This window comes from Pleurodeles waltl, chromosome 11 (assembly GCF_031143425.1).
Source record: "Pleurodeles waltl isolate 20211129_DDA chromosome 11, aPleWal1.hap1.20221129, whole genome shotgun sequence".
Lineage (NCBI taxonomy): Eukaryota > Metazoa > Chordata > Amphibia > Caudata > Salamandridae > Pleurodeles > Pleurodeles waltl.
Window position 1 is genome coordinate 537,405,854 of NC_090450.1, and position 16,887 is coordinate 537,422,740.

Sequence of the window (16,887 nt, forward strand, 5' to 3'; positions counted from 1 at the left end):
AGTTCCCCAGCATATAATTCTAACATATTTTTCTAATTAGAAAATGTATTTAAGCTAAGAAAACATACATGCAAAAGCATAATTTTCAAACTTTTTCTGAATTTCAAACACCACATTTATAAACATATCATTAAGAACCAAAAGTTAAATGTATCCTCTGTCACAAGCCATACAAAAATTGAAAACTCCCACTACTCCTTTAAGAATTCAAGCAGCTGCAGTGTCCACCATCATGGCCAAAGTGACAATCGGGAAAAATGAAGTGAAAATTCTCTTTCTTCGTAGGAAGGCTGATACTACTTCCATATATTTGGAGAAGCTCTAAGAGGCTGATTTAGGGCGGAGCGGCAGGGCTGTGTGCTGATAGGGGCTGCTTCCTATCACAAATCTAAGGAACGCTCCTTGATGTTTCACTAAGATAAGGAAGTTCCTAATGGTGGTACAGGCAAAAATCTTGGAGTTACCCACGCTAGCCTAAAAATTCCAATATGTCTGGTGCATCAAACACTACTGATATTTCTACAACTTTTATAAAATTAAGCACCAGAATTGCTCACATTTTTTAAAAAGTGTTGCAACCTCATTATTTGGGACAAAGAAATCTAGTTTCTTTTCAAGGATCACATCTTTCCTGTTGACTGGAGTTGTTTTATTTCTACCTTTACTCCATCAAATGTAATCAAGTGAACCCCAGCTGGAAACATTATCGAGGACCAATATCCCTACAAGTTCAACAATTAGATTCTGGGAGCCCCAAGTGAGTGTACTCACAATGAAGGTCATCTCTCTACCCACATGTTCTATATTGACAGCTTGATCACGGCACCCGCTAATCTAAATGTTTTGTTCCAAACTGACATTTTAATTAGAGCACCACATTATCATTAAGCTATGCATGGATTAGACAGGCCAACAAACATGCACTCAAAAAGGGAGGCACGCCCCCATTAACGTGGTATCTTTATGAACAGGATTGGCCACTAAAAATATGCACTGGAAAGTCATGGTATACTTTACCTCCAAGGCCAGAACACAACAAGGCCATTCAACAATCAGATTCAAAAGAACCAGCATGCTAGATCAGCAATAGCAAGGTGGGCATCAAGGACATAATGTTTTAAGGCACGGTGCCCATGTCAGAGTTCAGCATGAATATGCTAGATCTTCCATCACAAATATGTAAGTAACATATTGGCTCTGAACCATAAGCAGATTAGATAGGTCTACCACCACATGTACTCAGACAGGAAACCTTATTACCTCAGAGCCCAATATGGATTTGATGTTCTTCACATAAGTTTCAATTCGGTCATCTTTCAGCTCCACCCATGATGGTTGGTTTACTCGCATTCCAATAGGACTGCAGATCTTCTCTATCATGCTCACCAGTTCCTTGGCTTGGTTGGCAGCACGCTTCGGATAAAACAAAGCCCAGAAACTCATAGGAATCTAAAAGTATTTAGAAAGATCAAGATAATCACTTTTCAAGATATTCTTAGGACATGGATGCTCTGGCCATAGTCAATATCTTAGTAAAAAGGGAGCGAAAGGTGCTTTTGAAAATACCATAGCTTATTACCCAGGAATTACACTTCAGTCTATTGTTTGGATGTGTATTAACAATAAAGACATTAAGTTTAGGAAATGCTGATTTTATTTTGGAATTGCAACATTGATAATCTACAAAACATTAGGTGCTCGGACACTCTACATAGTCTCAGAAGTACCATGTAATTAGCATTGCAATGTATTACTTTCATCAATCAATAGCCCTTTGCCCAGGGACTCCCAAAAAATCCTCTGAACATATAATTAAATTCAGTCCATATCAAGAAATATTTCTCAAGACAAAAGCAGTCACGTTACATTGAGAACACAGCATGATGTTTTAATGAATCAGTATCACCATAACTCATTACATGTTGATCCAAGACCTACAAACGTAACAGTCAAAGGTCCTCTGGCCTAAGCTCTAATAACATTAGCATAGTTCAAGCTCACTTACTAAATATAGGAAAATGGCTCCCTGTTGCAGTTACCCCCCACTTTTTGCCTGATATTGATGCTGACTTGATTGAGAAGTGTTCTGGGACCCTGCTAGCCAGGCCCCAACACCAGTGTTCTTTCACTAAAAATGTACCATTGTTTCCACAATTGGCACACCCTTGGCACACAGATAAGTCCCTTGTAAAAGTTACCACTAGTACCAAGGGCCCTGTGACCAGGGAAGGTCTCTAAGGGCTGCAGCATGTGTTGTGCCACCCTAAAGGACCCCTCATCTAACACATGCACACCGCCATTGCAGATTGCGTGTGTTGGTGGGGAGAAAAAGGCAAAGTCGACATGGCATCCCCCTCAGGATGCCATCCACACAAAATACTGCCTGGGCGTAGGTAAGTCACCCCTCTAGCAGGCCTTACAGCCCTAAGGCAGGGTGCACTATACCACAGATGAGGGGATAGTTGCATGAGCAATATGCCCCTAGAGTGCCCAAGTCTATTCTTTGACATTGTAAGTACAGTGTGGCCATATTAAGTATATGGCCTGGGAGTTTGTCAAAAACGAACTCCTCAGCTCCATAATGGCTACACTGAATACTGGGAAGTTTGGTATCAAACGTCTCAGAATAATAAACCTACACTGATGCCAGTGTTGGATTTATAAAAAAATACACACAGAGGGCATCTTAGAGATGCTCCTTGTAATTTACCCAATCCTTCAGAGCAGGACTGACTGGTCTGTGCCAGCCTGCTACTGAGAAACGAGTTTCTGACCCCCTGGGGTGAGAGCCTTTGTGTTCTCTGAGGCCAGAAACAAAGCCTGCACTGGGTGGAGATGCTCAACACCTCCCCCCTGCAGGAACTGTAACACCTAGCAGTGAGGCTCAAGCTTCGTGTTACAATTAAGGTTAAGGCCATGTCGACTTAGTCATTTTCTCCCCACCAGCACACACCAGCTGTGAGGCAGTGTGCATGTGCTGAGTGAGGGGTCTCCATGGTGGCTTAATACATGCTGCAGCCCTTAGAAACCTTCCATGGCCACAGGGCCCTTGGTACCAGGGGTACCAGTTTCAAGGGACATATTTGTGTACCAGGGCTGTGACAATTGTGGGAACAAAGGTTCAGTTTAGGGAAAGAATACTGGTGCTGGGGCCTGGTTAGCAGGGTCCCAGCACACTTTCAATCATAACAGGCATCAACAAAAGGCAAAAAGGTAGGGGGTAACCATGTCAAGGGAGGCATTTCCCTACAAGAGGTCTCTGGCCTTGACCCAATCCTGATTTGTTAACCACCACTGCAGGTCTCTCACAGTTCCTCACAGTTCCTTCTGAGATCTGGACCTTGTCGGAGAGATTCCCCTGATGCTGTTCCCACTGGAACTTCAGGTCCCACTGCAGAGCCTGCATTGGCCGTCAGGCATTTTGAACCAGCAGGATGCAGGAGGCCATGAGGCAGCCTCAGAGTCATTCTCACTGAAATCCCGGACACAGGCTGAAACATCAGTATCATATCCCGAATATTCTGGACTTGCTTTTCAGGAGGATATGCCCAAAACTGCACTGTATCCAGAACGGCTCAGATGAAAGGGAGCGTCTGAGAAGGAGTCAGGTGTGACTTTGGCACGTCTATAGTGAACCCCATGCAAATGCAAAAGGTTTGCCGTAGTCTGGAGGTGGGAGACGACTGTCTGGGGCAAGTTCGCCTTCAACAGCCAATTGTCGAGATAGGACAAGACTGGGACCCCTAACCTGCGCAGATGAGCAGCCACTACTACCATCACTTTCGTGAACACCCGTGGGGCACTGGTAAGACTAAAGGGGAGCACGGTAAACTGAAAGTGCTTATGACCTACCACAAATCGTAGGTAACGTCTGTGGGCCGGCAAGACGGGAATGTGGATGTATGCGTCTTGCAAGTCCAACGCTACCATCCAGTCTCTGGGATCCAGGGCAGAAAGGCCCTGAGCCAATGTCAACATTTTGAACTCCTCCTTTTTGAGGAAGAGGTTGAGGGACCAAAGATCTAATATAGGATGAAGACTTTTGTCCTTTTTCGGCACCAGAAAGTACCTGGAATAGCAACCACGACCTACTTCTGGCAACCAAACCTTCTCTATAGCTCCTTTGGCCAAAAGGGCTTGCACTTCCTCGCGGAGAAGCGCCATAGGATCCTCAGATATTCGATCGTATGAAGGTGGCATGGTTGCAGGTGTCTCGAAGGAGAGAGAGTAGTCCCTTCAGACAATCTGAAGGACCCACTAGTCTAAGGTAATGGACTGCCATTGGGGCAGGTGATGGTGAACCCTGCTGGCAACTGGTTCCTGGTGTACCCGCGGACTAGGAAAGTTTGGAGGCTGAGGAGGGGGCGGGGGTGGACTGGGCAACCCGCTGGCTCCCTGATCCCTGGGGGCGTGGGATCCCGTGGCCATGCAGGGACTGTACATCATGCGCGGGTCGATGGCCAGGGGGAAAGGACTCTGGGTTGGGTAGCCATGAAAGGGGCAAAAGGCAGACTTGCTGGGGTCTAGAAGAGGGTGCGAGGCCAAGGGACCGGGCCGTCGCTCTGGAATCCTTAAAGCACTCGAGCTCCAACTCCGCCTTGTCTCCGAAGAGACGTGTGCCATCAAAGGGCATGTCCATCAAAGATTGCTGGACAAACCCTGAAAAAACAGATGTTCTCAGCCAGGCGTGGCATCTCAATGCCACCGTCGATGCAACCTATCTGCCCTGAGAGTCGGTTGTATCCAGCCCACAACGAATCATGAACTTTGCTGCATCCCTCCCATCTGTTACGGCTTGGGAAAAGATAGTCCGGGCCTCCTCCGGAACTCTAAGACGCACTTGCGCAACCGTATCCCAGAGAGTATGGGAATAGTGGCCCAAAAGGCATGCAGTGTTCATGGACCACAGCGCTAGACTGTTGGAAGAAAACAACTTCTTCCCCAAATTGTCCAGTTTTTGATTCCCTATCCGGGGGTGCGGCAGGGAATGTGCCAGATGAAGAGTAAGGCTGGATGACAAGGCTCTTAGGCATGGAGTGTTGGGCAAGGAATTTCAGGTCAGAAGGTGCAGGCCGATAGAGGTGGGCAATCGCTCTATTCCAGGAGCCACTGTGCTGGGTCTGGACCAAGTACCCTAAAGGATGTCTGTCAGTGCCTCATTAAAGGGAAGAAGGGGCTCAGAAGAGGATGACCCCGGCTGAAGCACATTGGTTAGGATATTAGGCCTAACCTCCACAAAAGGTAGCTCGAGGTTCAGGACCTCAACTGCCCTTCTCACCACCATGGAATAAGAGGCACCCTCCTCTGTAGCCACGGTAGAAGGAGAGAGCATACCAGTGTCAGGGGAGGTGTCTAGACCACTGGCATCACACAGATCCTGCACCCAGTCCATTTGGGGGTCAAGCTGGTATTCTAAAGGGTCCAGCGTCCCCTCCATACTCTCCCCGTATCCATACCCACAAGCATAAGGGTCTGGGTGAACCCTGGACCCAGGAGAGCCCACAAAGAACGGAATCTGCATCTAGCGTCGTTGTTCCGGCTCCGGGTATGAGGACGGGATCGACGTCGATTGTGGGCCCAACCAACATTGTGAGTGTTGACGTCTGACCCGATGCCGGGGAAGGTCGCTGTGGCACGACCGGCGTCGGGACAGATCCGCAATTGGATCCAGAGGGGCCCTCCGGAGCCATGGCCGAAGCCGACGACCTCGAACCTGAGGGGGCCCCCACCAACTCACCTGTGCCCGAGGGCACTGAAGGTGGGTGGGTCTGCCCAAAAATGAGGCGCATTGCTTCATAAAATTCCTTGAGCTGGGCAGGGGTGGCTCTGGCTCTCGGGAAGTCAGGGAAGCACGGAGCTGACCCAGAAGAAGGCTCCGAGGACGGAGGCCTAGAGCGTTGACGCTCTTCCTGCGACGCTTCGTCTGAGCGACGGGGTGAAGACGAAGAACGTTTGCTCTTTCTCAACTTCTTTTTGTGACCCGAATGTCCCAATGACTTTGTGAAGTCTAGTGTCGGGCCGCCATGAGATTTAGGGAGCACTCCCTCAAAGCTTTCGCGGTCATGGCCCGATACTAAGAGCACAACTTCGGGTCATGATCGCGCGCCAGGCACCAAAGACACAGTCAGTGACCTTGTTCGGTGACAGGAGTCGCAGGGCTTGAATACGGTCTTGCGGGACATCCTTCAACACATCCACAAACTCGTCAAAAAAATTTGACGAAAGTGTTGACGTGGTCAACAAATGACTGAGGTAGCTCTCTCTGGAGCAGCGCGTAGGCTGGCACGGAAAGAAAAGAACTGACGTCAGTGCACCTGGGTGGCGCCTATATACAATGTCATCACAGTGAAAACGACGCCAACGATGCCCACTGAGTCAACCGACGCCACCTGACGGCACGCAGAGGTACTGCTCGAAGAAAATCTCGGGATCCAGTCTGACGCCTGGGGAAATTCAAAGGTAAGGAATCTGCAACTAGAAGTCTCTATCAGATATAGGTTTGAAGGATGTACACAAAAGGAGTGACAAGACCAGATGAAGTTCCTACAGGGGCATCACAAATGTTTTGGGAGGAAACACTGTGTTAAATTGTTTATGAAACACATCATAACCTGTGACTTAAACAAGGAGGGTTGGTCTGCTCAACACATCAAGGTCGGAGAACTAACCTTTGCTGTGGCCACTGCACAGCCTTGCTGGAATAAGGAGACAGCAAAACAAGAACACTGTAAAGTTTGGCTTGGAAGTGGTTGGTGTCTCGAGCACCACAACAGGCAACAAATGTATCCCAGTGTAGATGGACTTTGTGGAAAGCTATATGAGAGCAAGAATAATACACACCACATTGGTCGGCAAATCATAATCATTTAACAGCCTCTATTCAATCTTCATGCATGGTGTAGTATCCAGACCTGTACCCATTACTTACTATTCTACACCGGGTCCGTTATGTACTGACTGATCCAGAAAGGTTCTGAAGTCCTCTGGGACCATGGACAAGATCTTGGTGGCCAAGGTCCACCGTGATCATGTGTATATCTTGCCAGTAAACACAGTGGATTTATGGATCAGGCTGGCAGCTGAAAATGTTCTCTTGCAGAAAGCCTCAATCCTTTTTAGATTCCCTATCTGGAGGAGTTGTTGAGAAATAATTGGGACTGATACTAGCTTAGGCATAAACGAAGAGGCTTTACTCTGTAACATGCTAAGTTACGAAGTCTGGGTAATCGGGCACAGGCATATGTCACTAAACTATGGACAGATGGGCAAGAAAAAGGATTGCATGATGTAGACATCATGGAGTCAGAGAGACCATTATTAAGTGGCACCAAGGGCTCTGTTGACATCTGCCCTGGTTGGAGAATTTCTTTTAGAGCATTTGTTTTGTCTCAATGGAGGGCAACTGCAGATCTACCTCCTCAGCGTCTCTCCATACCAGCCACAAATTAATTGCTTTCTTCTGTTGATGGCTGATGTGGGGAGTCAAGCTCTGTGTCAGGGAAAGTGTCTAGCTCACTGACATTTTGTAAATGCAGGTATAGTTCAACACTATGGCAAGAGGGGGACACAGCTACAATACAGTATGTCACTCTGCCTTTACTTTAGGATCCAGAGGGTTGCAATCCTTTTCCAGAAGTCCTTCCCACTGGCTGTGACTTCTAAACATACAGAAGCACTTGGCAAATACATCATGGTGACAGGAATGTGATCGAGTATCCATGAATACTTATAACCTTCCACTTTGCTGGAGTATCTACTCCATTCTCTACTGACAAAATTACTTGCAGGTGGAGATGACTGTTGTTGGAAGGATTTCAATGTGGTGATGGATGCGCAACACAAGAGTTTACACAGCTTCCCACAGATCCACTTGCCTCCGTAATTGGGAAAACACTCCAGGCTTTGCTGATACTTGGTGTAGACAGCATTTTACTGCACAAAACTACATATTAACATATTAAAACACCCTCATGTCTCCTACTCGCAAAATGATTACTTGTTTGTTCTGGCTATGATCATACACAAGGTGGAAGACACCCATATAATACCTAGGGGCTTATATAATAACTTATCCATTGAGTTAACATTACATCGCCAGCTGGAAGGAGTGAAAGGAATATGGTGCTGAAAAGCTTGGTGGCTTACAAATGACTGCATCACTAATCACCTCCAAGATTAAAATCACTGAGTAGTTTGATGTAAATGACAGATTAGTTCCCTCCCCAAACAAGGAATGGGAAGCTTTCAAAACAGTCACAAGGGGTAAAGATATGGCCTTTATGGCCAGAGGCAAAATTAGGGAGGTAGAAGATTTAGAATGGCCACATTATAGCTCTCGAGCAGCAGCTATCTGTCCTGGTGCTGCAATCAGTTATGTTACGTTAGTTATGTTTTCACAGTGCGCTAATCACCTGTGATGACATCCAGTCATTCTGTAGCAGCTATGGGAGGCCAGCCTTGGAGGCTTACTCAAGAAGCCAGGTCTTCAGCAGCTTTTTCCCAAAGTAAAGAAGAGGGTAGGAGGCTCTGATGTGTTCTGGGAGTTATGTTCATGGTTTAGGGACAAGGTATGAGAATGCGCAGCCCCCTGCTCTGCTTTTTTGTACGCCTGGTCTACGTGCTACTGAGAGGCCAGTAGAGTGGAGGTGTCTGGGAGGTAGGTGGAAGTAATGGTGCTGTTCAGGTGGGCAAGACCAGTGTCGTGGAAAGCTTTGCAGGTGTGGGTGAGGAGTTAAAGTTTTGTGCACTTGTGTATCGGAGCCAGTGGAGTTCCCTAAGGTGTGGTTTGATGTGGGAGTTTGAGGACTAGTCTGGCTGCCGCGTTTTGGATGCTCTGCAGTACTCTTGTGAACTGGCTGGTAATCCCTGCATCCAGGGTATTTCCATAGTCTAGTCTGCTGCTGAGGAGGGTTTGGGTGATTATTTTCCTGGTGCTGTCTTGCAGCCATTCGAAGATTTTCATCAGCATTCTTAGTGTGCTCAAACAGGAAGAGACAACTGCGTTGACTTGGGTGGTCATGTCCAGCCTATTGTCTTGCAAATAGGGGGTGGGGGTTGCTCCAAGGTCGGTGGAGCTGCATGGTGAGGCATTCTTCCCAAAGACTACCATCTCAGTCTTGTCTGAGTTCAATTTTAGGCAATTGTATCACCCAGGTTGTTACTTCTGTCATGCATGTGATGAACTTGTTCTTGGTGTTAGGTGTTTTGTCCGAGATGGACAGTACCGGTGTTAAGTGAGGATGTTTATGGTGTGAGGTTGCACAGTGGGGCATTCACATGAATTAATCAGGGTCACACTAAAGAATAAGTTACTTACCTTCAGGGTCCTCTTATGTGGTAGAGACTATATCTAGCTGCAGATTCATCACCTTAGAATTATCCCAGGCATCCAACTGGATCCAGATTTTTTTTTGTGAGTAGTACCCATGTGCGCTGGTAGATGGTGCCAATCAGCTGTGTGTGTGTTGGCAGCATCAGAAGTGACATTCTTGGCATCTATATAGGTGCCACCCAGGTGCACTGACATCCGTTTCCTTTCACGACTTTCCATGCCAGAAGCGCAGAGCCATGAAGAACACTAACCACTAGTGTGGAAAACTAGGACCCTGAAAAGGATACAGCCCTGTTCTTGGAGATCCGTTCGCAGGGCAGGGAGGAGGGGTTAGACTGTAATGAATCTGCACATAGGTATAGTTTCTACCAGATAAGGTGTTACTAAAGGTAAGTAACTTGTTCATCTGATACAGCCTTTTAGCTGCAGATTCCTTATCTTAGAATAGATACCCAAACAATACCATCCCCAGAGGTGGGTCTGTGGACCAATTTCAGACAAGGAAGTTCTGCAGGACCGAACAGGCGAAATGCCCGTCAGGACGGACCTGAATGTCCACACAGTAATGCTTGGTAATTGTGTGCAGGGAGTCCAACGATGCGTCCTAGCAGCTATCCAGGACTAGAACTCTGTGTGCTAACAGTGGTCGCAGCTTTAGCTCTGGTGGAAGGAGCGCACAAGCCCTCTGGGGGTTGCTTCTTGCCCAGTGCGTACCAGATTTTGAAGCAGAGCCCAACCAATCTGAAGATGGTCCTTTTCTGCACAGCACAACCCTTTTGAGCTCAGACATATCCCACGAAGAGTTGACTGTCCACCCCGAATTCCCGTATGTAGCACGGAAGAACACTTGTTTGGGGACCAGCCGATGGAGGCGCTTCTCATCCTTGGAAGGGTGAGGTGCAGCAAAGAAAGCAGGCAAGGTGAAGGATTGTCCTACATGGAAGCGCAAGCCCGTCTTTGGAAGAAAGGAAGCACATGGGCGAAGCACCACTTTGTCAGGATGACTAGATAGTTAGGGTGGCTTAGATGATAAGGACTGTAGCTCACTAACTCGTCGGGCAGATGTTATAGCCACAAGGAAAGCTGTTACGATGGTCACCACACTGGATAATTAAGAATCAGCTCAAAGGTAGTGCACATCAAGAATTTAGAAACCAGATTCAAGTCCCACTGAAGCATGATAAAGGGGCAAGGGGGAAATAGATGAAACAAACCTTTCAAGAACCTATGTACAATAGGAGATTTGAAAAGGAAGGGTAGATCAGGTAATCTGAGAAACGCAGATAGCAGAAAGATAACCTTTAAGTGTGCACAGAGCAGAGTCCTGCTGGGAAAGATATAGAATTAAAAGAAGAACCTGAGATAGCGGGGCAGAAAGGGGGGATCAACATTTCTATAAGAACACCAGCCACAAGTTATTTCCACCGCCAGGCGTAAACCATCTCGGTGGAGGAATGCCTGGCTGCAAAGATGACATTGCAGACTTTGGAAAGAAGGTCAAAGGTTGTCAACTGTCGTTCAATTTCCATGCAAGGAAGCGGAGACTGAACAGGTTCGGGTGGAGAACCCTCCCCTGCTGCTGCGACAGAAGATCCTCCCGAAGGGGCAGCCTGATCAGAGGATCGACTGCCATGCTCGATAGCAAGTGGGATACCAGACTCTCCGTGCCCAATCCGGTGTCACAAGAATAACTTGGGCTCGGTCTTTCTTGATCTTTTTGAGAACTCTGGACAGGAGTGGTATGGGCAGAAAGGTGTACAGGAGGCCTGAGCTCCACTCTAGATGAAAAGCGTCGCAGAGCCCCCTTGGAAATTCTAGCATTCAAAACTACTGACATTGTGCGTTCGACAGAAGCGAACACATCTAACCAAGGTTCTCCCCAACACTGAAAGAGACCTTGCACCACCTCCAGATGGAGGCCCCATTTGTGATCAGCTAAGCAATCGCAACTGAGTTTGTCCACCCTGGTGTTTAGAGAACCCGCCAGGTGTTGAACCTCCAGGGCAATGTTCTGATATTCTGGCTTTGTCCTGAGATGCAGGGCCTCTTGACATAAGGTCTTCGGCCCCACCCTAACCTGTTTGTTGCAGTACCATATGGCAGTGGTGTTGTCCATGAACACCTGCAAGGGCCTCAACTTGATGGAAGGTAGGAAGGCCTTCAATGCTAGTCCTCAAAACAGGTGACAACCGACAACATATATTTGACATGAATACTTCAACCAAATATTTAAGATCATCATTTAATCAAAAACAACTGCAAAATATCAATTTAAAAATAACCAGACACAAACAGACATATATTTATACATATATATATATATATATATATATATATACACATATACCCCTATAAATATACAATAGCATCAATATATTAATATCTACAATATACGGATGCACACCCGAGGAAATCTTTGTATGACCATACAGGCAATGGGGAGGCGGGTGGGACCGTGAGGAATCCACAGGTAGCTAGTGTATCCACCAGAAAAGGCGTTACCGGAGGTAAGTAACTTGTTCTTCTGATGGATACAACTACCTGTGATTCCTCCCCTAATGAATAGAGTCCCAAAGCAGTACCGCACTCGGTGGTGGGTGTCTGAATGGTCAAACTAAGAAATCCTGCAGCACAGACCGTGCAAAATGGCCATCCCTCCTAACCTCCGAATCCAAGCAATAATGCTTCGCAAAAGTGTGGAGGGACGCCCAAGTTGGGGCCTTACAGATGTCAACCACAGGAACTGCTCTAGCCAAGGCCGAAGAGGCCAACTTAGCCCTGATGGAATGGGCTCTAATTCCAACAGGAGGAACCTTCTTTGCCAAAGAATAACAGATTTTAATGGAAAGAATGACCCACCTGGTCTTGCCTTTCCTCTTCCCCACGTAACCGCCAAGGAGCTGATCCTTCAGTCGAAACTCTTTCGTCCTGTCGATGTAAAAGCTCAACACTCTTTTAGGATCCAGTCGGTGCAGCCTCTCTTCCTCCTTTGATGGATGAGGAGGAGGAGGATAGAAGGACGAGTGTGTTATAGACTGCCCTACATGAAAGGGTGTAACAACCTTCTGTAAGAAAGCCGCCTTGGTCCTCAACACCACCTCGCCCACATAAAAGGAAGTGAACAGGGGCTTGACACAAAGCGCCTGAAGCTCACTCACCCGCCTAGCAGATGTAATGGCAACCAGAAAAACAGTCTTCAATGCTAACAACCTTAAGGGGCATGAATGCATTGGTTCAAACGGTGAACCCATCAGAAATGTTACCACTAAATTTAAATCCCACTGAGGCATAATAAAGGGAGTGGGAGGAAATCTATTAGGTAGGCCCTTTAAGAACCTTAAAACTATAGGGTACTTAAATAAAGAGGGTTGGCTAGGAAGACACAGAAAGGCTGACAGTGCCGACAGATAGCCTTTAACAGTCGCAACTGCACAACCCCCCCTGCGCCAAGGACAACTCAAATAATAAAATGCCAGACAAGTGGGCATGTAAGGGATCAATTTGCCTCTCTGCACACTAAGTCACAAATTTAGCCCACCTGCTAGCATAGATAGATTTGGTGGAGTGTCACCTGACCGATAAAATAACGTCCACCACTTCTGGTGGGAGAGAAAAGGAACTCAGATTTCCCCGTTCAATCTCCAGGCATGAAGGTGCAGGCTCTGGAGGTGGGGGTGTAGAACCTGCCCCTGCCCCTGCAAGAGGAGGTCTGCCCTGTGAGGGAGAAGGAGCGGAGGGCACAGTGAGAGTTGGAGAAGATCTGTATACCACACCCTTCTTGGCCAATCCGGAGCTATCAAGATAACTTAGGCCCGGTCTCGGTGAATCTTCCTCAGACCCCAAGGGATCAAGTGTATGGGGGGAAACGCATAAAGCAACTGGCCGAACCAGGACATCTGAAACGCATTCCCCAATGCTCCTTACACCAGATACTGGACGCTGCAGAACAACGGGCAATGCGTGTTCTCCCGAGTGGCAAACAGGTCCACCTGAGGAAACCCCCCACATCCAGAAGATGTAAATGATTAGGTCTGGATGGAGACGCCACTCGTGATCGGCCGAGAAGTGCCGACTGAGACTGTCCGCACGTACATTCAGAGATCCGGCCAGATGGTTTGCTACCAAACAAATCCGATGGTCCTGAGCCCAGAACCAGAGCCGCAGAGCCTCTCTGCAGAGAAGGTACGACCCTACTCCTCCCTGCTTGTTTATGTACCACATTGCAGTAGTGTTGTTTGTCAGGACCTGGACCGACTGACCGCGAAGGGAGGGCAGTAAGGCCTTGAGAGCCAGACATATTGCATGCAATTCCAACAGATTGATGTGAAACATCTGTTCCACTGGGGGTCAATGACCTTTGATCTCCAGGTCATCCAGATGAGCTCCCCACCCTAGAGTGGAAGCATCCGTTATCACCGTGGCCACTGGAGGAAGCAGCGAAAACGGCCGTCCATGGGAAAGGTTGTCGCCCGCAGCCCACCATCGTAGATCCGCTGCAGTGTCTCTGGAGATCTTTATCAACTCCTCGAGATCCCCTTTGTGTTGAAACCACTGCTTTCCCAGGCACCATTGAAGAGCCCTCATGTGCCAACGTGCATGAGTGACCAACAGAATGCATGAAGCGAACAGACCGAGCAGACGAAGGACCTTGAGGACTGGAACTATCGCTCCACTTTGAAACATTGGACTCAACACCTGAATGTCCTGAATCCGCTGAGGCGGAGGAAAGGCCCGATTCAACGTTGTGTCCAGTACTGCCCCTATGAACAGGAGGCGTTGAGAGGGCTCCAGGTGAGATTTGGGCACGTTCACCGAAAACCTCAGATCGAAAAACAACTGGGTTGTCATCTGCAGATGATGCAGCACGAGCTCAGGAGAATTGGCTTTGATCAACCAATCATCCAGGCAAGGGAACACCGCTATTCCCTTCCTCCTGAGACTTGCTGCAACCACCGCCATCACCTTTGTGAAGACTCGAGGTGCGGAAGTAAGACCAAAAGGAAGGACCGCAAACTGGTAGTGTTGCGACCCCACCACAAACCGAAGATACCTCCTGTGAGACTTGAGAATGGGGATATGAAAGTAAGCATCCTGCAAGTCGACAGACACCATCCAATCTCCTTCATTCAATACCAAAAGCACCTGCGCTAGGGTCAGTATCTTGAATTTCTCCTGTTTGAGGAACCAATTCAAAACCCTCAGGTTCAGGATAGGTATCAATCGACCATCCTTCTTGGGGATCAGTAAATATCTTGAATAACAACCCTGACCCCTCTCCTGCTCTGGAACCAACTCAACAGCACCTTTTGATAAAAGGACTAGAACCTCCTGCTGCAACAACAGGAGATGTTAGCCTTCCCCCTACAGGAGAAGAATGGGATGGAATGGATAGAGGACTAAGGCTGCTTCCCCTGTTGCACCCCTCCGGATGAAGAGGAAGAGGCAGGGTGCTGCTGGGTGGCCCCTCTCGTCCTAACCCTACCCCGCCCTCTATAGGTCCTATAGGGGAGGGTAGTAGGTTGCTGGCCGGAGTCTACCCTGAAAGGAAGAACCATGCCCAAACCCCCTGAAACTCCTAAAGGATCAAAACGGGGTGGTGGAAGAAGCCTGCAAGCCCAGCAACTTAGAGGTAGCCCTCCTTTCTTTAAATCGTTCCAAGGCAGAGCCAGCCTTCATGCCAAACAGCTTGTCCCCATCAAAGGGCAAGTCTAACAGGGTCGATTGTACATCAGCTGAAAAACCAGATGACCTCAACCAGGCATGCCTCCTGGTCGCTATCGATGTACCCGTTGCCCAGGCTACCGAGTTGGAGGTATCCAGTCCTGTCTGGATGATCTGAGTTGCCGCTGCCTGCGCATCTGCCAGAAGACCTATCACTTCCTGAGGCAAATCAGACTGCGCAGCCTTGGCCGCGTCCATCAAGGCATAGATGTACCTGCCCAAGACACAGGTTGCGTTGGCCGACTTCAAGGCCATATTGCAAGACGAAAAGGTTTTCTTTGCCGACTGTTCAATCTTTTTGGACTCTCAGTCTGACAAGGCCCCAGGGAAGGATCTAGGCGCTGTACGTGAAGAGCACGAGGCCTGCACCACCAGACTCTCCGGAGTCAGATGCTTGGATAGGAAACCTGGATCCCCAGGAGCCACCCTGTATCTTCTGGCCACAGCTCGATTCACCGCAGATGAAGACACCGGCTTCTTTCAAATTTCCATGATGGGATCTGTAATTGCCTCATCAAAGGGAAGGAGCGGATCCACCACAACTGCTGCAGGATGTAAAAACTCTGTGAGGATATTAGTCTTTACCTCAGCAGCAGGCAGAAGGACATCTAAAAAGTCTGCTGCCTTCCTAACCAAAGAGTGAAACGAGGCAGCTTCCTCAGTGTACTCCCCAGGAGATGCCAAATCCCACTCTGGAGAAGTGTCCAGCCCACTAGCGGAGTCCAAGCCCTGGAAATCTCCCAGGGGCTCCTCGATCTCTCCTTCCAGGAGTTGCCTTCTGTATTCCTGTTCCTCCAACAGTCTCAGGGCCTTTCTCCTGGAACGCAACCTGGCCTCTATCCTTGGCGTCTACAAGGAATTTGCCGACGTCGATGACCTTGGTTGACGCTGATCTTCTGATTCTCCCAACACCGGCTCCGTCAGCGCCGTAGACAGGCGTGACCTCTTTACCGGCGTCGACTGAAGCTGTGGGGAAACAGACGGCGCCACCGGAGTTGCAGGTGCCACCGGCGTCGCAGATCTTCACGCCGATGACATCGGCACTGGATCTGCACCGGATCTGCACCGCCAATCGGACAAAAAGTAATGAAAGGCATCGGTCTGCACGGACCCGGAGCACCCAAATCAAATGCCAAGGGGCCTGAGGGACCAGCAGGTGCACCGCCAGGAACCATGGAGGAGAAGATATTAAACATTGCGTTCAAGAACTCCGCCGGATCCGCCCCTGGAGCCGGGAACTCAGGATACCGCGGCGTCGGCGCTGGATACCCTTGCAGCACCGGCGTTAGCTCTGTATACTCCTGCAGCGCCGGTGAAGGGCTGCCTCCGAAAAACGAGACGCAAGGGCTCTGGCGAGGCTCCATTTCATACACTGACGGCGCGGGTGAATCCGCAGGGCTCTGTGGCTGACACTTCACTGTTGAGCTGACCTCCCAGGACTTTCGACGCCGAGCTGAAGGAGACTTGGATCGAGACCGGCCCTGCTCCGACCGATGTTGTGACTTGTGTCGGCGCCGGGAGTCATGACGGCGTCGCTTCCTATGGCTCCTCGAAGATTTCGATGACGATCTCCGATGCCGTCTCTTTTCCTTTTTCTTGGACTTCGCCAAGAACAGCTTTGCTTCACGCTCTTTCAGCACCTTAGGGTTCATTGCTGACATGAACCGCACTCCTCCACCACAAGCAATCATTGTGCGGATCCTTAACAGACATACGGCCCCCGCATTCCCTACACGGTTTAAAACCCGATTTCCATGGAGGAGATGTTTTAACAAAGTATCAATGAAAGCAACAGTTGCTTCCTAGAGCCTCAAGAAAAACCGTTACTCGAAGGC

General features: G+C 48.6%; 1 protein-coding gene across 2 annotated transcripts in view; it reads right to left on the reverse strand.

Moving 5' to 3' along the window:
• Nucleotides 1-16,887, reverse strand: part of PIWIL2 (piwi like RNA-mediated gene silencing 2) — a 1,291,255-nt gene that overhangs the window by 408,611 nt on the left and 865,757 nt on the right. For both annotated transcript variants that reach the window (XM_069213952.1, XM_069213950.1), the window contains exon 18: nucleotides 1,261-1,449. In XM_069213952.1, coding sequence (XP_069070053.1) covers nucleotides 1,261-1,449 — 189 coding nt within the window. The remainder of the gene's footprint in view (nucleotides 1-1,260; nucleotides 1,450-16,887) is intronic.